Source organism: Peromyscus eremicus, chromosome 4, assembly GCF_949786415.1.
Source record: "Peromyscus eremicus chromosome 4, PerEre_H2_v1, whole genome shotgun sequence".
Lineage (NCBI taxonomy): Eukaryota > Metazoa > Chordata > Mammalia > Rodentia > Cricetidae > Peromyscus > Peromyscus eremicus.
In genome coordinates, this window is record NC_081419.1 from 48,206,895 (window position 1) to 48,232,818 (window position 25,924).

General features: G+C 38.0%; 1 protein-coding gene across 4 annotated transcripts in view; it reads left to right on the forward strand.

Annotated features, from left to right (window-relative positions):
• Ubr3 (ubiquitin protein ligase E3 component n-recognin 3) overlaps positions 1-25,924 on the forward strand; it is a 159,124-nt gene that overhangs the window by 91,378 nt on the left and 41,822 nt on the right. For all 4 annotated transcript variants that reach the window (XM_059260641.1, XM_059260643.1, XM_059260642.1 and 1 more), the window contains 4 exons: positions 12,465-12,553; positions 14,085-14,234; positions 17,601-17,734; positions 24,107-24,217. In XM_059260641.1, coding sequence (XP_059116624.1) covers positions 12,465-12,553; positions 14,085-14,234; positions 17,601-17,734; positions 24,107-24,217 — 484 coding nt within the window. The remainder of the gene's footprint in view (positions 1-12,464; positions 12,554-14,084; positions 14,235-17,600; positions 17,735-24,106; positions 24,218-25,924) is intronic.

Sequence of the window (25,924 nt, forward strand, 5' to 3'; positions counted from 1 at the left end):
TGACTCTAGACTGTGTAAAGTTGATAGTTAAAACTAACTAGTAAAAGTGGCATTAAAGAAGATGTAAGAGGCCAGAAAGGAAAACCTGTATCAAGATTGTTTGGTGTTATGAGTTCAGATAAGTTTGGCAGTCCCATGTGATTTGCTAGTTTTGAAGGAGCTCATCCTGTAATAACTGTACGAGAAGCCATTTTAGTCACATATATGGTTGAACTTCATCTCTAGTGCAAGAAAAATTGTGTTTAGAGACAGTATACATTAAGAATGTACATAGGGAAATTAGAAGAAATCAAAAAAGTTTTGGAAGAGAACAATAAAATACTGAAAGAAAATCAAGAAAAATCAATGAAACAAATGAAGGAAACAGTCCAAGACCTGAAAAGGGAAATAGAAAAAATGAAGAAGACACAAACAGAGGGAATGCTGGAAATAGAAAATCTGAGAAAACGATTGGGAACTTCAGATGCAAGTATAATCAACAGAATGCAAGAGATGGAAGAGAGGATCTCTAGCGTTGAAGATACAATAGAAGAAATAGATTCATCAGTCAAAGAAAACACTAAAGTCAACAAAGTCATGAACCAAAATGTCCAAGAAATTTGGGACACCATGAAAAGACCAAACCTACGAATAATAGGGGTAGAAGAAGGAGAAGAATACCAACTCAAGGGCACAGAAAATATATTCAACAAGATCATAGAAGAAAACTTTCCCAACTTAAAGAAGGAAATGCCTATGAAGGTACAGGAAGCCTATAGAACACCAAACAGACTAGACCCCCAAAAAAAGTCCCCTCGCCACATAATAATTAAACAATTAAACGTACAGAATAAAGAAAGAATATTAAGAGCAGCAAAGGAAAAAGGCCAAGTGACATATAAAGGCAAACCTATCAGAATAACACCCGATTTCTCACTGGAGACTTTGAAAGCCAGAAGGTCCTGGACAGATGTAATGCAGACATTAAGAGACCATGGATGTCAGCCTAGACTAATATACCCAGCAAAACTTTCAATCGTCATAGATGGAGTGAACAAGACATTCCATGACAAAGCCAGATTTAAACAATATTTATCCACAAACCCAGGCCTACAGAAAGCACTAGAAGGAAAATTCCAACCTAAGGAAGTCAGATACAACCTCGAAAACACAGGCAATAGATAAAGCCACAGCAGTAGACCCCAACGAAGAAAAGTACACACACATCACCACCAAAAAATAACAGGAATGAATAATCACTGGACATTAATATCTCTCAATATCAATGGACTTAATTCACCTATAAAAAGACATAGGCTTACAGAATGGATACGAAAGCAGGACCCATCTTTCTGCTGCATACAAGAAACACATCTCAAATTCAAAGATAGACACTACCTAAAAATAAAAGGCTGGGAAAAGACTTTCCAATCAAACGGTCTTAAGAAACAAGTGGGTGTAGCCATCCTGATATCCAGCAAAATAGACTTCAAACTAAAATCAATCAAAAGAGATCAAGAAGGGCATTACATACTCATCACAGGAAAGATCCACCAAGATGAAGTCTCAATTCTGAACATTTATGCCCCAAACACAAGGGCACCCACATATGTAAAAGAAACATTATTAAAGCTCAAATCACATATAAAACCCCACACATTAATAGTGGGAGACCTCAACACCCCACTTTCACCACTGGACAGATCCCCCAAATCGAAACTTAACAGAGAAATAAAGGACTTAACTGATGTCATGACTCAAATGGACTTAATCGACATCTACAGAACATTCCATCCTAACAAAAAAGAATATACCTTCTTCTCAGCACCCCATGGAACCTTCTCTAAAATCGACCACATACTTGGTCACAAAGCAAATCTAAACAGATACAAAACAATTAGAATAACCTCCTGTGTTCTATCAGACCACCATGGTCTAAAGTTGGATTTCAACAACAACAAAAACTACAGAAAACCTACAATCTCATGGAAACTGAACAATACCCACCTGAATCACCAATGGGTTAAGGAAGAAATAAAGAAAGAAATTAAAGACTTCCTAGAGATCAACGAAAATGAAGACACCACATATCCAAACCTATGGGACACTATGAAAGCAGTACTAAGAGGGAAATTCATAGCACTAAACGCCCACATAAACAAGCTGGAGAAATCTCACACTAGTGACTTAACAGCACACCTGAAAGTTCTAGAACAGGAAGAAGCAAAGTCTCCCAGGAAAAATAGATGCCAGGAAATTATCAAAGTGAGAGCTGAAATCAATAAAATAGAAACAAAGAGAACAATACAAAAAATTAATGAAACAAAGAGTTGGTTCTTTGAGAAAATCAACAAGATAGACAAGCCCTTATCCAAACTAACCAAAAGACAGAGAGAGAGCATCCAAATCAACAAAATCAGAAATGAAAAGGGGGACATAACAACAGACATTGAGGAAATCCAGAGAATCATCAGGTCATACTTCAAAAACCTCTATTCCACAAAACTGGAAAACCTAAAAGAAATGGATAATTTTCTGGATAGGTACCACATACCTAAATTAAATCAAGACCAGATAAACTATTTAAATAGTCCAATAACCCCTAACGAAATAGAAACAGTCATTAAAAGTCTCCCAACCAAAAAAAGCCCAGGACCAGATGGTTTCAGTGCAGAATTCTACCAGATCTTCAAAGAAGAGTTAATACCAATACTTTCTAAATTGTTCCATACAATAGAAACAGAAGGAACATTACCAAACTCCTTCTATGAGGCTACAATTACCCTGATTCCCAAACCAAACAAGGATACAACAAAGAAAGAGAACTACAGACCGATCTCCCTCATGAACATTGATGCAAAAATACTCAATAAAATACTGGCAAACAGACTCCAAGACCACATCAAAACAATTATCCACCATGATCAAGTAGGATTCATTCCAGGGATGCAAGGATGGTTCAACATACGAAAGTCTGTCAATGTGATACACCATATAAACAAACTCAAAGAAAAAAACCACATGATCATCTCACTAGATGCTGAAAAGGCATTTGACAAAATCCAACACCCCTTCATGATAAAGGTCTTGGAGCGATCAGGAATACAGGGAACATACCTAAACATAATAAAGGCAATTTACAGCAAGCCAACAGCCAACATCAAATTAAATGGAGAGAAACTCAAAGCAATTCCACTAAAATCAGGAACGAGGCAAGGCTGTCCGCTCTCCCCATACTTATTCAATATAGTACTTGAAGTTCTAGCCAGAGCAATAAGACAACATAAGGAGATTAAGGGGATACAAATTGGAAAGGAAGAAGTCAAGCTTTCCCTATTTGCAGATGACATGATAGTATACTTGAGCAACCCCAAAGATTCCACCAAGGAACTGATACAGCTTATAAACACCTTCAGCAACATAGCAGGATACAAGATCAACTCCAAAAAATCAGTAGCCCTCCTATATACAATGGACAAAAAAGCGGAGAAGGAAATCAGAGATACATCACCCTTTACTATAGCCACAAATGACATAAAATACCTTGGGGTAATACTAACCAAGCAAGTGAAGGACCTATATGACAAGAACTTTAAGTCCCTGAAAAAAGAAATTGAAGAAGATGTCAGAAAATGGAAAGATCTCCCATGCTCATGGATAGGCAGAACTGACATAGTAAAAATGGCAATCTTACCAAAAGCAATCTACAGATTCAATGCAATCCCCATCAAAATACCAACACAATTCTTCACAGACCTGGAAAGAATAATACTCAACTTCATATGGAAAAACAAAAAACCCAGGATAGCCAAAAGAATCCTGTACAATAAAACAACCTCTGGAGGCATCACGATCCCTGACTTCAAGCTGTACTATAGAGCTACAGTAATAAAAACAGCTTGGTACTGGCATAAAAACCGACATGTGGACCAATGGAATCGAATTGAAGACCCTGATATTAATCCGCACACCTATGAACAAATAATTTTTGACAAAGAAGCCAAAAGTGCACAATGGAAAAAAGAAAGCATCTTCAACAAATGGTGCTGGCAAAACTGGATATCAACATGTAGAAGGCTGCAAATAGATCCATATCTATCACCGTGCACAAAACTTAAGTCGAAGTGGATCAAGGACCTCAACATAAATCCAGCTACTCTGAACCTGCTAGAAGAGAAAGTAGGAAGTAGTCTTGAACACATTGGCATAGGAGACCACTTTCTAAATAGAACACCAGTAGCACAGACACTGAGAGAAACAATCAATCAATGGGACCTCTTGAAACTGAGAAGCTTTTGTAGGGCAAAGGATACGGTCAACAAAGCAAAGCGACAGCCTACAGAATGGGAAAAGATCTTCACCAATCCCACATCTGACAGAGGACTGATATCCAGAATATATAAGGAACTCAAGAAATTAGACATCAAAATGCCCAACAGTCCAATTAAGAAATGGGCTATAGAACTAAACAGAGAATTCTCAACAGAGGAAACTCAAATGGCTGAAAGACATTTAAGGAATTGCTCAACATCCCTAATCATCAGGGAAATGCAAATCAAAACAACTCTGAGATACCACCTTACGCCTGTCAGAATGGCTAAGATCAAAAACACTGAAGACACCTTATGCTGGAGAGGATGTGGAGCTAGGGGAACTCTCCTCCACTGCTGGTGGGAATGCAAGCTTGTACAACCACTTTGGAAATCAATATGGCGATTTCTTAGAAAATTGGGAATCCATCTCCCCCAAGATCCAGCTATACCACTCTTGGGCATATACCCAAGGAATGCTCAACCACACCACAAGAGCACTTGTTCAGCTATGTTCATATCAGCGTTGTTTGTAATAGCCAGAACATGGAAACAACCTAGATGCCCTTCAACTGAAGAATGGATAAACAAAATGTGGTACATATACACAATGGAATACTACTCAGCAGAGAAAAACAATGACATCATGAGGTTTGCAGACAAATGGATGGATCTAGAAAAAATCATCCTGAGTGAGGTATCCCAGACTCAGAAAGACAAACATGGTATGTACTCACTCATAACAGGATACTAGATGTGGAACAAGGATGACTGGACTGCTACTCACATCACCAGGCAGGCTACCTGGAAAACAGGACCCCAAGAAAGACACAGGGATCGCCCAACGACAGAGAAATGGAATGAGATCTACATGAACAGCCTGGACATGAGTGGGGGTAGTGAAGGGCGAGGGTCGAGGGAAAGAGAGCTTGGGTGAGTGGGAGATCCCAGCTGGATCAAAAACAGAGAGGGAGAACAAGGAATAGGAGACCATGGTAAATGAAGACCACATGAGAATAGGAAGAAACAAAGTGCTAGAGAGGCCCACAGAAATCCACAAAGATACCCCCACAACAGACTGCTGGCAATGGTCGAGAGACAGTCCGAACTGACCTACTCTGGTGATGGGATGGCCAAATACCCTAATTGTCGTGCTAGAAACCTCATCCAACTACTGATGGATCTGGATGCAGAGATCCATGACTAGGCCCCAGGTGGATCTCTGGGAGTCCAATTAGCGAGAATGAGGAGGGTTTATATGAGAGAGAATTGTTGAGACCAAGGTCGGATAAAGCACAGAGACAAATAGCCAAACAAACGGAAACACATGAAATATGAACCAATGGCTGAGGGGTCACCAACTGGATCAGGCCCTCTGAGTGGGTGAGACAGTTGATTGGCCTGATCTGTTTGGGAGGCATCCAGGCAGTGGGAACGGGTCCTGTGCTCATTGCATGAGTTGGCTGTTTGAAACCTGGGGCCTATGCAGGGTCCCTTGGCTCGGCATGGGAGGAGGGGACTGGACCTACCTGGACTGAGTCCACCAGGTTGATCTCAGTCTGTGGGGAAGGCTTTGCCCTGGAGGAGATTGGAATGGGGGGCGGGCTGGGGGGAAGGTGAGGGGGGCGGGAGGGTGAGAACAAGGGAATCTGTGGCTGATATGTAGAACTGAATTGTATTGCAAAATAAAAATTAAAAAAAAAAAAAAAAGAATGTACATAGGGGCTGGGGAGGTGGCAGCTGGGTAAGTGCACTTACTATGCAAGCACGAGAGCTGAGTGCCCAGCACCTGCAGAGAAAGCTGGGCATGGCTGTGCCTGCCTGTGGCCCCCTTGGAGCTCACTGCCCAGGGTGTCTAGCTGAAACAGCGAACTTCTGGTTCAGTGAGTGACCCTGTGTCAAGCAAACAAGGTGGAAATGATAAAGCAAGTCCCCATTGCTACCACCCACACCTGCATGCATGTGTGCACACCAAAAACAAAACCAAAAACAAACCACAAAAGACCCACAAAGGGATAAAGTAGATTAATAATTAGAAGCATTTCTATTTCTTTCTCATGGTACTGTACTTTACGAATAGCAATTATAAAGAACTAATGTGTAATTTAAAGGGCATTTAAAGGGGAAAATTGAAAATGAGATGAGACTTATTTCTGCTAATCTCTTTAAATTGGAGGCCTGTCCTCCTGATTATATAATAGGCTGTTCTTTTTTAAAAAGGCAAACATGCAGTGAATCAATCGTTTATTTGCTTAGGAGTATTTTGTAATTATTGCTAATAATAGATATGATACTAGAAGACATAGTTTAGATATTATTTCTACAAAAGTCGTTTTAATTAATAATGCTGTAGGAACTGGGGATATGGCTCAGTGGTAGGGCTCATGCCTAACATCCAGGAGGTGTTGAGCTTAAGCCCCAACACTACAAAAATGTGAAAATAAAAATTAAAAAAGATTACTATATACCACATACAACACACACATACACAGGGAAAAAAAAAGAAAAACAAAGGAGATTCCTTTCATCAGTGATGTTATTGATGAACATTTGGAACTAATTCTACAGCAAACAGTTAAGGGATTGAGATAAGTTTGAATCCTGCTGTGTTTCTTGTCTCTTCTGTTTTGGATTAAGTTTCATGACCAAGACAGTTTATAAACTTAATATTGGGCCATTCTCACCTGTAAAAAACCTGACTTCATTTCCATAACAGACTGATTCCATAGAAAGAAAACAAGGTACAAATGGAGGTCTTAGACAGTTTTAATAATTGCTACTTCAGGGTCCTCAGCCTCTAGGATAATTCTGAAATGTACTGAATCTACCAGAACCTGTCATTTGTTAATGGCCCCTATTGACATGTGTGCCTAATTTAGAAAGCAATAATACAGATTGTTTTAAAGCTGGTTCACAGAAAGCTGATAAACATATTAAAACAAGATTCAATTATTTTATGTGCATGGGTGTATGTATGACTGTTGTACCTGTGTGTGCCTGCTACCTGTGGAGGCCAGAAGAGCGTGTTGGATCCCCTGAAACGGGAGTTACAGATGGTTGTGAGCTGCCACATGGTGGTTGGGAACCAAACCCAGATCCTCTGCAGGAGCAACAAATGCTCTTAGTTACTGGGCCATCTCAACTGCATCTGAGAAATGCATTTTGATTTTAGTTATACCAGAGATGCTCTTATGTTTGAGATACAGATTTGTTATTTGGACTATTATTTTATTGGCACACATACTCTAGGTGTATATGCTTGGAAGTGAGATGTAGAGTGGCATTAATGAAAGAAGCATCCGGAAACTTGAGAGCTTACCTAGTAGTGATAAGAGAGACCACACATAGATTGACCAAAGTTACTGTCTATCAGAACATTTATGCATTACTCTTAGAGTGCTTTGAGCATCCACACAATAATTTTATTTATATCCCTTAGTGACAACATTTTCTTCTTTGAGGATACACTGAAATTGTTATGAGCTTTTATTTTAAAGTAATCTTAAATGTAAAGAAATGGTTTAAGGACAGTACCAGGAACTTGCTGAAGGTTCTTTAGTGTGTAGTTCCTAGAGGTAAAAGCCTTTTCTTATATAATCACAGCAGAAAGAACTACAAGATTAAGGAGTTAACCTTGTATTTAGTATGATCTCATGTTTAAACAGTTTTAAGTTTCTCATCAAAGAAACATCCAGTCTGCAATTTGTTCATTGAATTTAGTTGTATCTTTTTGGTCTCTTTCAAAGTGGAACAGTTTCTCCATCTTTCCATTATTTTCCTGACCTTAGAACCTCTGAAGGGTTAGGACAGTGGTATCATTGTGGACTGTGCCTCATCATGGGCTTGTCTGTCACCTGGCAGGAAGATTGGTGAGGTGTTGCTGCTTCCACCAGGTCGCTTGGTTTCCATTGGTTTTGTTAGTGGTGTTTGCAATTGACTGTTGGCTACAGGGTTGCCTGCCAGACTTCTGCACTGTCTGTTTACCTTACTCCTTTTTGTGATTAGTACATCATTTGTAGTAGAGTGATACTTTGAGGTTCTGTAATTTCCTGTTTATCACCTTTGAAGGCACTATTCATTTATTTTCAGTAGTCATGGACTCATGAAGGTCTTGTTTTAGTTTATGAGTTTATATTCATTCTGATGATTAGATGTTCCAAGTTTAGCCACTAAGAGTTCCTTAATGCTAAGATCTTTATCCCCTTTGAGCGGTTCTTATCACTCATTGAACATACTCCTCTTTGTAGGCAGAGAGATCTTCCAGGCTCATCTTGCACATGGGAAGCTAGCCATTTCTCATGGAGTTCTGTTACTTTTACTAGAGAATGGGATTTAGAAACTATAATCCTTGTACTTTTTCTAATGAAATATAGTTATTTTCAGGTCCTCTTAGTGAATAGAACTGGAAAAATTTATGTGTGAGTCTTTTTTTGCGTTAGGGGCTGAAGAAAGAGAAGACTTTTTTTTTTTGCTTGTCCTTATATATTCAAAACTATGAGTTTTTTTTTTTTTAAATGTGCGTTGGTGTTTTGCATACATGTGTGTCTCTGTGAGGGTTGTCTGATCCTCTGGAACTGGAGTTACAGACAGTTGTGAGCTCCCATGTGGGTGCTGGAAATTGAACCTGGGTCCTCTGGAAGAGCAGCCAGGGCTCTTAACCGTTCAGCCATCTCTCTAGCCTTGAGTTCATTCTTTTACTTACAGTTTTAAGCTGATGCTGTTAGAGTCATTCTGGACTTTTATATATTTTATTCTTCAGTGAAAAATACGGAGTCTCCCTTCATGTTCAGTGGGTGGGTAGATTTATTTTTTTGAAATGATCAATGTTATTGAGAATTAAGTTTGATGAATAAGATAAATGATTAACCCAGATAATATTTGGGTTAAATTTTTGGCTCAAAAATAAATATTTGGTTCAAATTAAATATTTGACTCAAAAAACAATGCAAAAGAGATGTAGATAAAAAAACAACAAAGCAAAAAAAAAAAAAACAACAAAGCAAATTTTCTTATGTAGCTCTTAAATTATCTACACAGTAAACAGAGATCTTTTAAACATTGGCAAAACTGTGTAACTTTTCCAGTGCCGTAGTCCTTTCTCTGTAAGTGCTCTTGATTACCTCTACTGATTGGACAGGGGTGTGGTTGAGGGATCTCAAAACTGCTATGAGCAGTTCATCTTTTGAGGGCCATATATTATATCTTTGCTTCATTTCAGATCAACAGAAAACTGCTTTTAGATTTCCATGGAAATGACTGTGCATGGTCTCAGTTTACCATAATATTTGACTTCATAGTGCTTAACGGTAAATTGATATTAGAAGGAAGTGTGCAGTATATTGTATTACTGTGAGCTTTGTATCACAAATTTTAATCAGTTTCTGTTTATGCTCACACAAACTTAAACAATTGTCTGTCTTGCCCAATAAACAACTTACGATTTTAACTTTTTTCTTCCTCATTCTCCTTGATAAAATTATTATTTTAACCTTCCTTAGTAGAAGTACAATTTTATGGTAGTAGTATTGTTTCTATAATACAATCAGGGGAAGCCCATGTCGTTATAAGTTCACTTTTATTTTGTATTCATATGTACAGTCCTACTTTTTATTTTTTATTGCTTGCAACCAGAAATAATTATTCTTGGATTTAGGCTGTTTCTGTTCTTTGCTAACTTCAGGACTCATAATCTTTTACTTTGCACAAAGTAATCTTAGCAATAGCCTGAGTTGTTTGGGGATTTTCATGGGACCCTTTTGGCCAACAACTCAATTGAATGCACCCTAGTTGCACCACTGGAAACCTTGAGATGGCCAGTGGAGACTCTGAATCCCCCATTACTAGGAGTCATTAGGATCACCTTCATAGATTCAAGGAAGTTTCCTCTGCACTGTTTCCGCACTATCCAATTCCAGCATTTCTCCCCAAACTTCCTCCCTCTACCCAATCTCCCCCACCACCTGCTCTCCACTCCCTGCTCCCATCCCCAGTGCACTCATAAAGTCTATTCTATTTCTCTATCCCAGGGAGTTTCCTGTGTCTCTTCCTAGACTTCTCTTTACATAACCTCTCTAGTTCTATGGATTATAGCTTGGTTATTATTTAATTAGGCTAATATCCACTTATAAGAGAGTCCATACCATATTTATCTTTCTGGTTCTGAATTACTTTACTCAGGGTGATTTTTTTTTTTCTAGTTCTATCCATTTGCCTGTAAATTTTGTGATGTCATTTTTTTTTTTAATAGCTGAGTAATACTCCATTGTGTAAATGTACCGTATTTTCCTTATCTGTTCTTTGGTTGAGGAACATCTAAGTTGTTTGCAGTTTCTTGTTATTATGAATACAACTGCTGTGAACATGGTTAAACAAGTGTCCTTGTGGTAGGATGGAGTGTCCTTTGCCTTTTTTTTTTTTTTTTTTTTTTTTTTTTTCCGTTTTTCGAGACAGGGTTTCTCTGTGTTGTTTTGGTGCCTATCCTGGATCTCGATCTGTAGACCAGGCTGGCCTTGAACTCACAGAGATCTGCCTGGCTCTACCCCGAGTGCTGGGATTAAAGGCGTGCACCATCACTGCCCAGCCTGTCTTTTGGGTATATGCCCAAAAGTGGTATAGCTGAGTCTTGAGGTAGATCGATTCCCAACTTTCTGAGGGACTGCATTTTTGATTTCCATAGTGGCTGTACAAGTTTGCACTCCCACCATCAATGGAGTGTTTCCTTTGTTCCACATCCTCTTCAGCATGAGCTGTCACTTGTGTGATTGATCTTAGCCATTCTGACAGGTGTAAGATGGAATCTCAGAGTTGTTTTGATTTGCATTTCCCTGATGGCTAAGAATGTTGAACATTTCTTTATGTGTGTCTCATCCATTTGAGTTTCCTATAATGAAAATTCTATTTTAGATCTGTACTACTCTCTTTAATTGGGTTACTTGTTTTTTGGATACTTAGTTTCTTGAGTTCTTTATATGTTTTGGAAATTAGTCGTCTATCAGATGTGGAGTTGGTAAAAATCTGTTTCCTTTTAGTATGCTGCCGTTTTGTTCAATTGGTGATGTCCTTTGCCTTACAGAAACTTTTCAATTTCATTTCTTAAGGTCCCATTTATTAATTGTTGATTTTAGTGCTTTCGCTATTGGTGCTCTGCTCAGCAAGTTGTCTCCTGTGCCAATGCAGTCAAGACTGTTCCCCCACTTCCTTTTCTATCAGGTTCAGTATATTTGGTTTTCTTTTAAGGTCTTTGGTCCACTTGGACTTGAGTTTTATGCAGGGTGATAAATATAGATTTTTTCACATTCTTCTACATGCAGATGTCCAATTTGATCAGCATCATGCTGTCTTTTTTCCATGTCTGTTTTTATGCCAGTACCATGCAATTCGTATTACTGTAACTCTGTAGTACAACTTGATGTACTACAAGGGATGGTGGGATATCCTGCAGTTTTTTTATTGTTCAAGATTGTTTTAGCTATTCTGAGTGTTTTGTTTTTCCATATAAAGTTGAGAATTGTCCTTTCAAGGTCTGTAAAGAATTGTGTTGGAATTTTGATGGGAATTACGTTGACTCTGTAGATTGCTTTTGGTAGGATGACCATTTTTACTATGTTAATCCTACTGATCCATGAGCATGGGAGATCTTTCCATCTTCTGATATCTTCTTCAATTTCTTTCTTCAAAGGCTTGAAGTTCTTGTCAGACAAGAACTTCACTTACTTGGCTAGAGTTATCCCAAGATATTTTATATTATTTGAGGCTATTGTGAGAGGTGTTGTTTCCCTGATTTCTTTCTCAGTCTGTTTGTCATTTATATAGGAGGGCTACTGATTTTTTTTTTTTTTTTTGAGTTAATCTTGTATCCAGCAACTTTGCTGAAAGTGTTTGTTAGCTGTCAGAGTTCCCTGGTAGAATGTTTAGGATTTTCCATCAACTTCATTCATTGTTTCATACTCTAGATACTGCCTTTTTTTTTTTTTTAAACTTATGCAAACAGTGGGTTTGAAGTCTTTTGGAAGGAATAGAATTATTTTAGGGACATTCAAATCTTACATGATATTTAATATGTAATATACGAAACAGGTTGTTCTTGATTGTGTGGCCATTTGTTCGCCGTATACTCCTGACAGGCTGTAGATCAGTGTTGAACACACCATGTACTTCAAATTCCATTTCTCTTAGGCGACAGAAGGCTAGAGAAAGGCAGCAGAAATTGCTTGCAGAGTTTGCCTCACGACAGAAAAGTTTTATGGAAACTGCAATGGATGTTGGTAAGTCAAAAGTTCAGTTTGAACCTCTCACAATTAGTTATTATTTATAGAGATAATTTGGTTTAAACTTTCAGCAGCTTTAAATAGTACAGATAATATACAGTCTTTATTTAAATAGTAGAGTAATGGAGTGATTAGAGTAACTGTTTAATTATGGTGTGTGCACATGGGTACAGATGAGCCACTGTCACAGTTCATGTGGAGGTCAGAGGACAACTGTGTGGAGTCAGGTCTCTACTTCTACCATGGGGCTTCTGGGGATGGAACTTGGGTTGTCAGGCTTCTTACCCATTGAGCCATCTCACCTGCCTCGGCTCAGATCTCTATCATAGCCATTTTGTGGTTAAACAAAGGCAGTGGTGAGAAGGAGCCTCCATCAATCTGTCCCTCACGTGTATCAGATCTGTCAGTAAGTATTTGATTATTTACTTTGATGCTCTTCTCTGAAGTTAGCCTAAGATCCTTATAATGATTTTTTAAAACACTTTTGGGTGTCTCTTTGTGCCATCACATTAGTATTTTTAAAAATCATGCTTACCTTTTAATTCAGTTCATATTGGCTTTAGGATTTTTATAATGAGAAGAAATACCATTTTCCTATATGATAGTAGATCTATGAATAGTCTTTTAAAAATATATTTATGCTTTCCTTTCCCCCTTTCCTTTTCCTATTACACTTCCTCTACTTTTAGAATATTATCTTCTAAGTTTATTGTTTTCTGTACATATGAAAAAATACCTAATACTTATCCTTTTGTGTCAGCTGGTATGTCTTTATTTTTTTGTTGTTAATGATATATTAACAGATCACTGTTATTTTCTCTACCGTTTATTAATATATAAGAATATACAATGATTTCCATATATAAACATTGATGACTATTACTTGAGAGATATTACTGAAATAGAGAATTAGGAAGCAAATTTTCCTCTATTATCCCCTAGTATATACTACTACCAATTTTTAAAGAATTGCTATCTTGTAAATTTCTTCTCTTCAGAACCTCAAAGTAAATTAAAACAAATGATCTATTTGTCCCTTAAAATGTAATTAAAATTTTTTCTTACACAGATTTTTAAGAAGACTTTTAATGTATGTATATGAATGCTCTATCTGCGTGTATGCTTTCGTGGCAGAAGAGGGCATCAGACCCCATTACAGATGGTTGTGAGCCACCGTGTGGTTGCTGGGAACTCAGGACCTCTGGAAGGACAGCCCGTGCTCTTAATTGCTGAGCCATCTCTCCAGCCCCTTACATAGATGTTTTTGTTTCCATTTTTTTTTAGTATCAATTTCTATCCATAATTTGTACAACATCAAAATATTGAGTCATATATTGCTCAACATTTTTTTTTTAATCAACTTCACAGTTTTGGTCTTTCTTAGAGCTAACATTTTACTTGAATAAGTAGTTGTATTATGATACAACTTTGTTAGTATTTAACTTTAAAAGTATTTGAAGTAGATCTTTGGGGGGAGGGTTTATTGAAAAGGGACTTTTCTTCTAAGAACTAAAGCTTTCCCTTCCAGATTCTCCTGAGAATGATATTCCTATGGAAATTACCACAGCAGAACCGCAAGTTTCTGAGGCTGTGTATGACTGTGTTATTTGTGGACAGAGTGGTCCTTCCTCTGAAGACAGACCTACAGGACTGGTTGTACTGTTACAAGCATCATCAGGTGAATTCAAAGAAACTTTTGACAGAAACATTTTAGATAATGGCGTCTATAACAGACAACTGTGTGTATTAAATGAAAGCTAATATTACAGTTCAGTTGTTTTGTTAATTTAACTTTTCTAAAATCTGTGAACCTCTGAAGTCAATCATTGTTTGTTTAGATATTCCAATTACATACGGCATGTCTTGCCAGTTGTGCTTTGGTTTTTTGGGTTCTTAAGATAGCATGCAGAAGTAGTTCTTGACACAGCATGCAGATGGCTGTTTGCCAATCTGTCTTTTAAAATATTTTAAAAATTGGAAGAATTTGTCTGAACGTTGTCCTTCCTTTCCCATTCTGAGGTATTTTGAAGTAGTAATAGTTCTTAGACAGTTCTTGATTGGTTTAGTCCTTCTGCAATAGGATATGTGAAGAAATGAGTCTGAAAAGAACTGTATATCTGTATTTTAAACCAAGTGTTAGTGTTTTCTCACATAAAAAGTGTAGGCATTTACACAAACATAGAGGCAAAGGTGGAGGATGGAATGGGAAAGAGGTTTATATGTTATCGAAACTAAGTAGATATTAATTCAAAATTCACTATTGCAAAGTGAAGATGTTATTTCTATCGCTCAGGTAACCACAAAAACAACCTCCTCAGCAAAATAATAATAACAAATCCATATTAAAAGAAATGGGAAAGGACTCAAAATCCCACACTAGAAATTAATTGTGGAAGAGAGCAGTAATGAATGAATGAAGAAACAAACAGAAAACAAACAGCATAATTGCAGCATCAAGTTCTTTGTCAGTAATCACTTGAAATACAATGAATTTAATTTTCTAGTTAGAAAGTGGAGATTGACAGATTTAAAATGTGACCATACTGTATGCTATGGATAAGAAATTCACTTTAGGGTTGGGGAGATGGCTCAGTGGTTAAGAGCACTGGCTGCTCTTCCAGAGGTCCTGAGTTCAATTCCCAGCAACCACATGGCGGCTCACAACTGTCTGTAACTTTAGTTCCAGGGGATCCTACACTCTTACCCAGACATATATGCAGGCAAAACACCAATGTACATAATGTAAAAATAAATTATTTTTTTAAAAGAAATTCACTTTAGACTTAAAGATACAAGTAGATTGAAGACGAAAGGCTTAAACTCAGGGTGCAGCTTGATTGGCAGAATACATGCTTACATGCACAGAACTCTGAGTTGAATTTATAAACAGGAGGTGATGGTGCATCCCTGTAATCTCAGCACTCAGGAGATGTGGAGGCAGCAAGATCAAAACCCTGTCAACAAAGTACAGGGTAGTGAATTCTGTTGAATATTAAAAGAATTAATACCAAGCCATCTGAAACTTGTCCAAAAAATACAGAAGAAACATTTTCAAAAATACCATGTGAGGTTAGTATTCCTAAGCCTTCGTCAAAATTCTAGCAAGTGAATTTGGGAGTGTGTTAAGAGGATTGTACATTGTGCTGTTTCAGCTGTGAGAATCCCCTTGATTCTTTGCTTTATTTCCACAGTGACTTTAAGTCTTTCCAAAACTCAGCTGCACCCTGATAGACCCTAGATTCCCATCCTCAGAAGCAGCTTTCCCATGCAAATGCATTTTAAAAAATGCCATTCTTATTTCAATGACACATTAAAAACAAACACACACAAACTGTGGTGCTGTAGTGTTTTGGAAAGTGTGTGTACTGTGTGATATTCTCGTCTGTGTTTGTAGTCCTTTTGGTTTTTGATGTTTTATACTTAAAATTGTGGCATTAGTTTTTCCCTCCTTCTGTCATATTTATGTCTGTCTTCTCAAATTTTTTCTCAGTGTTTTTTGTCTATAGAAAATTGAATAACTTTTACCTGCTACTAGTTGTTTCCATATTGCCACAGTTGATACTTTGTACCCCCAGAAAGCACATGCATACATAGACATGTGAGCGTAAACATCCTTTTCCAGAAGAAAATCAGGGACATTCTCTTATGTAATAACAGAACTACTATCATACTCAGTAAATTTAAAATTAATATTATATATTATGTCTATATTCAAATTCTCCCAATTATCTGAATTTTTTGCTTTTTGTTTATGTGACTATAGTTGTGATGTTTTGATACATGCATATATTATAGAGTGAGTATGTACAGCTAACTGATATACCTTTCACCTCACTTAACCATCATTTCTTTGTGGTAGGAACCAATAGTATCTTGTATAACATGTATTTCTTCTCTTTAGTGGTCATTTGTGTCTCCATTAATTTAAAACAGTCTCTCAGAGCCTTTCTCCAGATCAGCTGTTTCATAGGCGGAACATGTGGATTTGTGTGATTGTTTTCTTACTGTGAGGTTCAGAGTAAACATTTTGGAGAAGGGCATTACACAGCATATTCTTTCTGATGGCATTGCTTTAGGGGCGCTCCATCCTTGGTGATGCCTGTCACTAGGTGGCAGGTAACCAGAAGGTGACACGTTGAGACTTTACCTCATTGGGCTTTTATCTTTTACTGGGTGTTTCTTGACTGAGTTGTGAGTGTAACATCTGATACTGGCATCATTCTCTCTGATGCTAAATTTCTTTAATTTGGCCTGTCCAAACTTCCCTAGGTCCTTATAGGTTATCGCCTCAGTGATGGCACATGTCTCTTTGTCACATGTAATTCAGGCTTACCTCATGCTTTTTTCCAACCTTGGGTCATTGCTTTCTCCAAGCAGCTCTGCTTCCTTTTAATAGCATGTTTAAAAATGAGGTAGGTTGATGTGGGAAAGTCACTGTTTCTAGTTTTGTTTTTGAAAGTGACAGACCATGCATTCACACTCATATTTCATTTTTATTATTGTGACAGGGTCTCACTTTGTAGCCCAACCTTGAACTCACAGAGATTCTGCTGCCTCTACCTCTCAAGTGCTGAGATTAAAGGAATGTGCCACCACACCTAAATATTATTTTAAATAAATGCTATCATATTTGAGCCCTTATTTATAAACTTGACAACTAAAACACTATCTTTTTGTTTTGTTTTGTTGAGACAGAGTCTCTTTACATAGTCCTGGCTATCCTGGAACTCATTCACTGTTTAGACCAGGCTGGCCTCAAACTCACAGAGATCCGCCTGCCTCTGCCTCCTGAGTGCTGGATTAAAGGTGTGTGCCACCAGGCTTGGCAATGACTCTTTTTTTTTTTTTTTAAATTAAGGTCTTCAGAATATTTTAATAAGAGATTTAAACATTAATGCTTGATACTTAAATAGAATTTTAATTTTTGATATTTAAAAATGTTTGAAAAATTTTGAATTTACTGTTGGTTGTTGTGGTGAATAATCTGGGTTGTTATTTAGTTCTTTGTGTTATTTAATGAACTTTTGTCTCTATTGTTACTTAGTTTTAGGGCAGTGCCGGGACAATGCTGAGCCAAAAAAGTTACCAATCACTGAGGAGGAACAGATTTACCCCTGGGACACATGTGCAGCAGTTCATGATGTGAGGCTTTCTTTATTGCAGCGTTATTTTAAAGATGTAAGTATTTTAATTATAAAACAATTTCAATTTTTTTTTTTAAATGGTGCTAGGGATTGAACCTAGGGTCTTACACCAGCCTAGCAAGAGTTCTACCACTGATTTATATCCCCAGCACTTGGATAGCATTATCTATCTATCTATCTATCTATCTATCTATCTATCTATCTATCTATCTACCTACCTACCTACCTACCTACCTACCTATCTTATGTTTTATGTGTATATCTGTTTCGCCTGCATGTAATGTAAGTGCACTGTGTGTGCCTGGTGCCCTTTGAGGTCATAAGAGGGCATCAGATCTGGAGTTGTGGATGGTTGTGAGACACCATGTAGGTGTTGGGATCTGAACCTGGGCCCTCTGTAAGAGCAACAACTTCTCTTAGCAGCTGTGCCATCTCTCTCTAGCCCCTTGTATAGTAATTTTGATGGCAATATTGATGATGATTTGCCTCCAGAATTTTATATTATTTTCTTCTATTAAAATGGCATTCTGACTTCAAACCATGAAGTTTGGTAGACAAATAATAATAATAGTTGATATGTGGGTAGTGACATAATAGAAATCTGTTAATAAAAATATCATGCAGCCTGGCTGTAGTGGCACACACCTTTAATGCCAGTACTTGGGAGGTACAGGCAGGTGACTCTCTGATTTTTTTTTTTTTTTTTTTTTTTTTTTGGTTTTTCGAGACAGGGTTTCTCTGTGTAGCTTTGCGCCTTTCCTGGAACTCACTTGGTAGTCCAGGCTGGCCTCGAACTCACAGAGATCCGCCTGGCTCTGCCTCCCGAGTGCTGGGATTAAAGGCGTGCGCCACCACCGCCCGGCGACTCTCTGATTTTGAGGCCAGCCTAGTCTACAGTTCTGAGTTCCAGGACAGCCAGGACTACTCAGAAAAACCCTGTCTCGAAAAACTGTGATGTGCATTTTAAATGTTGCTTATTGTGAAGTCTACAAAATTTACTTTAATGAAATAATAAGTATTAACTCTTAAAATAATTTACATAGTGTATGAATATTTTATGCAGATTTTTTACCACTTTTACTTTTGTGTAAAGATGCACAATAGGATTTCCATGTGGTACTTTTAAAATGTAACAGAGAGACTGTCTTCTCTCACTTCCTGTGAGCTTGGTCGATTTTTTTCCAGCTTCTTTGCAACTGTAAGCTCTCGCACTCAGTAATGTCCCAAGACTTTAAAGATCAACTTAACAGCAGCAGCAGCATTGTTAACTTCTTTTGAAGATCAGTAAAGTAAAGCACTTTCTTTCCATGTGTGAGGCCATTGCTTCTATCTCCAGCACGGAAAGAAAAAAAGGAAAATGGCTGTATCAAGTTTGATATTTTTTTTGAGGAGATTATCAAATAAGATCCCCTTCCTTTTGTAGATTGAACCTAATAAATTCTGAATTTGATAAACATACAACAGTTTAAAATACTTATAAGGTAAAGCCTTGTTTTTAGTTAACTATAGATTATTGTTTTGATTGTTTTCCAAATAGATCTTTCTTGCCTGCAAATCTGTTGATTGAGATGTGCGATGTCAGTAGCATAGACGCAAGACACGCTACTTCCTTATAGTCAACAGTAACTGACAGCAGTTTGCTCCCACAGTCCATGAAAGTGAGGTTTCTCATGGCTTCAGGAGGAACTCAGGGCTCTAGTCAGGGAGGCATTGTGTACATTAAAATGAGTCCATGGGCGGTGGTGGCGCACACCTCTAATCCTAGCACTGGGAAGCAGAGCCAGGTGGATCTCTGTGAGTTTGAGGCCAGCCTGGTCTACAGAGAATGAGTCATATAGTCCAGAAACAAATGGGCTTTGCTCTGGTCATGACATTTCTGAGCTATGTGTGTGTGGCCAAACGTACTAACCCTCAATTTCCTTACCTGTGAAGGGTTCAAATGGTCCTTTCTACTGTAGCCCTGTGGGGTAGTCAACATAAATATGAAGTGAACCTTATAATATTTAGGGTGCCTAATTAGGACATCTCATAGCAGGCCTTAGAATGCAATTTGGATAAGATAATGGAGGATTATGGCTCTATTTATTTTCAGAGTTTCAAAAGTGAATTTATAGTTATTTTTAAAGTATTATGTTTGTATGTTTTATTGATATCTGTATTATTAGTGTGTTTAAGAGCACACATGATGTGTGTGTGGTAGGGCATGCAGACCATGATGTGTTTGTAGAGGTCAGAGGACAACTTTGGAGTCTATTTTCCCCTTAAGAAGTTTTTTAAAAAATTTATTTTGTATTAGTTATTTTTCTATTGCTGTGAAGAGGCAAGAGCCTTCAGGGAAGCTGATTAGCTAGACACATAAACACCACACATCACACATGCAAAAAAAGGTTCTATTTGGTTTTGACATTCACCTTTGTGCATTTACTTTAAAGTGGTTCAAATAAAATGCAAAGTATTATAACAAAAATGAGTCTAATAAAGTGGCAACAAAATTTTACAAAACAGAGTGTTGGAAAGATGGATGACTCAGGGGTTATGAGTGCTTGCTGGACCTGAATTTAGTTCCCAGCACACAAATCAGGTGGCCTCTGATTCCAGCTCCAAAAATCCAGTACCCTTCTTCTGATCTCCATGGCTATCTGTACACATGAGGCACATATACATTCATAGACACATACACATAAATAAAAATAAATATCCAAAACAGTGCACACAGAAAAGGTCTTAGCATAATCTTACCAACAATTTTTCTTGAAAACACTTATTTGAGGGCTAGAGAAATGGTTCAGCAGTTAAGAGCACTGGCTGCTCTTCCAGAGGACCCGGGTTCAATTCCTAGATCCACATAGTAGCTTACACCTGCATATAATTCCAATGCTAGAAGATCTGACACGCTCCTCTGACGTCTGCAGACACCAGGCATACATGTGGGTGCTCAGATGGCTGTAGTACCTGTCTGGCTTTCCTGTGGGGATCCCAACTGTGGCCTTCAATGCTTTCTGAGCCATAGCCCAGTCCTGAAAAGTTTTTTTTTAATTCCATCAAAATAGAACACAGGCCAGGCAGTGGTGATGCATGCCTTTAATCCCAGCACTCGGGAGGCAGAGCCAGGTGGATCTCTGTGAGTTCGAGGCCAGCCTGGTCTACAGAGTGAGATCCAGGAAAGGTGCAAAGACACAGAGAAACCCTGTCTCAAAAAAAAAAAAAAAAAAAAAAAAAAAAAAAAAAAAAACAGTTTGATAATTATCGAGAAGAGATCTAATAAAAGAAGATTGATTGGGTATCTCTTTCTAAGCCAAAATAAGGCATTTCAAGATAAAGTGTTTTGTTTGTTTGTTGTTAAATAAAAGGCTCTAAACTGACTGGACTGTTGCGTTCCTATGTTAACGACTGTTAGGTTTTTCTTTTGATAGATAGCATGATTTTTGTGTACTTACATAGTAGGTTTATGGTGTGTTCCCTGCACTATGTGCCTTTGAAAATCAGGGCCTATATTGGTTTTATAGCCTCCCTCAGGGCTAGGTAGCCCTTGGTCTCTGGGGTATAGATGCTTCCTGGATTTCTTACTGAAAGACTTTAAAATAGGGACAGGAGTTTTGGCTAGAACAGACTGCGTGGGTAGAAGAATAACTTACTTGGCATTGATACGGATCATAGAATTAAGCTGTGCATGTTACAGAATTTAGGTACCGAAATTGATTCTTGTAAAATAGTGCATATGTTCACTGTAGAAACCCATGGCCAATGTGACACAATGGAGGCAGGAACCTGAGCCTTGGGGCTAGTTAGCTTTGGACTTTGGCCTCTATTGCTTATAACTTAAGGACCTTAATAGTGGTTTATTCTTGTCTTATAAAAAGAGACAGCACTGTTTACTGTATGGGTTTTCACCAATACTGACTTAGGAGGATAAGTGGTAAGCACTTAGCACAGCAATGAGTGGACATAGAGTTGAAATCTCTCTAAAATATTTTCTCATGACAGTTTTCCTGTGTTTTTGGCTCTAGCAAACTCAAAGGAGACCTCTGTTACATAAGTTACTACTATCTCCTGTTTTTAAGCTAACCACAGGCCAGGGGCTGGGGGCATACCTGTAATTCTAGCACTTTGAAGGTGGAGGTATGAGGATCAAGAGGTTAAGGTCATCCTGGGCCACATAGTGAGTCACGAACAGACTGGGCTTCATGAGACCCTGTCTCAAAAGTACTTGATAAACAAAACAACTAGCTCCTGTTACTAAGAGTTAAGATTACTCCTCTCTTTATAATACTGTGCCGAAGAGAACAGTGTGCTTGTTAACTGACTGCTCGCTGACTTGGAATGATCTAGCCCTCATGTTTCTATTTTAAGGATCTCCAAAACATAAAACAGAGATGAGTAGGCCTCCTGTTTTGTTTTTCTGATTTGTAACAGTAGAACCTTGCTTACCTGCTGTGAGTGTTTGGTTTATGCTTCTGCACACTCTATCTGGGGAGGCAGTTTATACTGTGCAGTCTTGTCTTTGTGGTTTTTTAAATGTCTGTATGTATATGTGTGTGTACATCCCATCACTTGTGAGGAGGTCAGACTTTGGGGGAGTCAGTTGTCTTCTTTCCACTGTGGGTTCTGGGGATTGAACTCTGGTCCTCACACTTGCTTGGCAAATACTTTACCTGCTGAGCATCTTGCCAACTCCTGTGTAGTATTTTCAACTTCTGTGTTCTCATGAAGAATTTTGATTTACTATTTGAACATTGGATTTAAAGAACATTTAGGTTACCTTGTGTTATGATATATAAATTTCTTTCTAACATTAAAAATGGAAAGATTTACACTATCTGTTAAGCATGTGGAAACATTTTTATGACAGCTGTCAAATATTTGATCATGTGACTGTCACCCATGTTGTCCCTTGTGCCTCATATGACTCTGCCTGTCTTATTACAAATCTTACAGGGTGAAATCAGACTTAGTTCCAAATGCTGTTTGGGATGAATTCAGACTTAGTCCCAAATGCTGTTTGGGATGAATTCAGACTTAGTCCCAAATGCTGTTTGGGATGAATTCAGACTTAGTCCCAAATGCTGTTTGGCAGACCAAATGATAAAAATAAGAGAGAAGAAAAGGATAAAGGGAGGAACATTGATTTTTAAAGTCTTTGGTTTGTGGGTAATATGTGATAGAGGTTGGGAACTAATATTGTGGTGTGTAGGTAAATAACAATTGATAAAGAATGACTCTTAATTTTTTTTTTTTTTTTTTTTTGACAGTGAGTAAGTACTTGTGGAGTTTTAAGCCAAGAGGAAGAGAAAGATTCATGGGGAGGATGATAGAGTTTTGCCACAATGATTTTATGTTAACTGAGGAACACTAAACTAGAAATTTCTGGTTTCTGACTTAGGAAAAAAACATGTATATAGTCCTACCTATCTATTTATATCTATCTTTGTCTGTCTTTCTATCTGTCACCTGCCCATCCACCTACCCACTCTCCCTCCCTTCTTCCCTCCCTCCCTCTCTCCCTCTGGCGAGGCACCCAGGATAGATGAAATTACAAACTAATTTCTTAGACGGCCCAGTTTCAATGACAGGAGAGTAGCACTCCCCTGAGGAGGGCAGGTATTGAAGGGGCGGGTAAACAAAGGAGTGTAAGAAAACCAGGGGACGGAAACTTAAGAGAGATTGACATTAAAGCAGGTAGAGGGAGATCTGCATTCCAAAAAAGAAACTGTTAATGTTAGAAATGGAGAGGTTAGTGCTATGCAGAACACACAAAATGATCAACATCAGTGTAGTTCGTACTCACCATACTGTTTTTGTATGTGAATGTGTGTATGTGTGCATGTGCATATGCACATGCAGTCTATAGGTTGATGTTGAGTGCCTTCCTCAGTCACTTTCTACCTTATATTTTGAGATAGAGTTTCTCATTGAACGTGGAGCTCTTCTATTCTGTTGAGCTCCAGGGATCTATCTGCCTGTAACTATCTTCCCAGTGTAAGTAAGGCATGTACTGATGAACCTACCTTTGACATGGGTACTGAGTCTAAACTCAAGTCCTTGTGTTTTTATGGAAGGCACTTTATGAATTGAGCCATTCTCCCAGCCCCTGAACTATAATATTGAGAGCATGTATGTTATGAGATAGAAAAAACATTGTCTATGATGTTTATTCTCTTTTATTGTAAGCATAGATATTTGGAAACTAAAACTTACAGTATTCTCATTTTAAAGGATCTTGCTTTAGGACTGTCTAGTCATATATAAATTTATTTATATAATACAACCTGTGTTTTAGGCTATTCATGAAAACAACCAGTTTTGGTTGGATGTATTTCTTGGATGTATTTCAGTATGTTGTTAATTCATTTTTATGTTAATAATTCTTTAAAGTTAATTTTCTTTTGTCCTTTTTTTCTCTTTGAAGAGTTCTTGCCTTTTGGCAGTATCAATTGGCTGGGAAGGAGGTGTTTATGTACAAACTTGTGGCCACACGTTACACATAGATTGTCATAAATCCTATATGGAATCATTACGGGTAAGTTGATTAGAAAAAAAAAATTAAAGGAATCTGTTATCTTTCCAGGCATTAATTTTGTTTTACACCATATGCATCCCAGTTCCCCTCTTGAGTCTGAGGGATTGTGATTTTTTTTATCCTTTAGCAGCTAACTCCCACGACTCCTATTAGTCTTGGCTATCATTGCTCTGAAGTGCTAAGCTCCACTGCCTTATGGATCATCTTTTTACATGATCACCCTGTCTTTTTTCCCCTGTGAGCAGCACTTTTAACTTTTGCACATTCCCTAGTTCATTAGCTCTTTCCTAACCTCAATGTCTTGTCCTGAGCCTAATCTGTCTTTATTCCTAAGCATTAGTCAGCTTCCTTTGATTCGACATAGAAGTGAACCAGAAGATGGTAGAAAATCATAAAACAAAGTGAACTACTATCCAAACTTAGGATTTCCTGTCGGTGACTGAGATTATGTTTATGGCCTTAAATGCCGTATCATTTGTATCCCTGCTTTCGTCAGGTTTCTTTTCTGTTTGCCTCAGCAGCTATTTCAAGTCTGCCTTCCTACATCCAGAGACTTCACCTAAGTCCTAAGAACCTCACTCATCAGATTCTGTTTCTTCTTATGCCACCAAGAAATCAGTGTGTCCCCATCACACACCCCCCTTCCAGTTAAAGTACAGTTCCCTAGTAAGTGCCTGTATTCTAGCCTGTCCTTTCTTTTCTGCTTCTGTTGAGGACTAGCCTCCCTGTCTGTACTCTAGGAGTCCTTTGTCTCCAGCACTGCAGAAGCCATGACTGTTTGGAGGTGACATCTTTTTCTTTACATTGCCTTGCTGTCTCTCCTCTCCCTTCTCAGTGTATAAAGATATTCAGGTCTGCTTCATTCAGAATCCTTCCCTTGACCTTGCATTCAGCTGAAGTCTGTTTTAGTCTTTCAATTCAGCTTCTTCAAAGTATTTCTACTTAGAAGTAAATTTCCTGTTTTTATAGATCCTTCACTCAGAAGCATTTCTCTCCTTCCTATTCTTCATGGCTCATGTTCAGTCACTATCCAGGATTCTATTGGATGTTCTTGAGTATCACTTGGCATTAATTCTGCCTTCACTGTTCCTGCTGATATTTTGTGTATGCCTCCCTTTTTTGTTTGTTTGTTTTGTTTTGTTTTTTTGAGACAGGGTTTCTCTGTGTAGCCCTGGCTGTCCTGGAACTCTATGTAGACCAGGTTGGCCTCGAATTCACAGAGATCTACCTGCTTCTGCCTCCCAAGTGCTGGGATTAAAGGTGTACCTGCTACCACCACCCGGCACATGTATGCCCTCTTTTGACTTGACTTTTGTGATTGATTTCCTTACTCTAAGTTGTCCACTATCTTCCTGAAATGTAAAGCTAGTGACATGTGCTGTGTCAGTGGTTTACCAATACTTTCTTGTTTTCCTCTTGATAGAAGGAAGCTTCTTTTTTCTCTGAATGCCATTCATACTCCATGATCTGAGCCTGCCTGTTGTCAGGATTAATAACTAATGCTTCTTAAGCATATTACGCATTTCAGCAACTGTTAAGGTTCTAGAGTATTGTAGATTCTGTGATGAACTTGGGGATACAACAATAAATAAAACAAGCGATCCTTTCTTCAGAGAATTGATGATGTTTGTTAGTTACTTTCTCATTGTTTGATGGTATACCTGACAAAGCAATAGAGGGAAGCAAAGAAGGCAGGAAGGCAGGCAG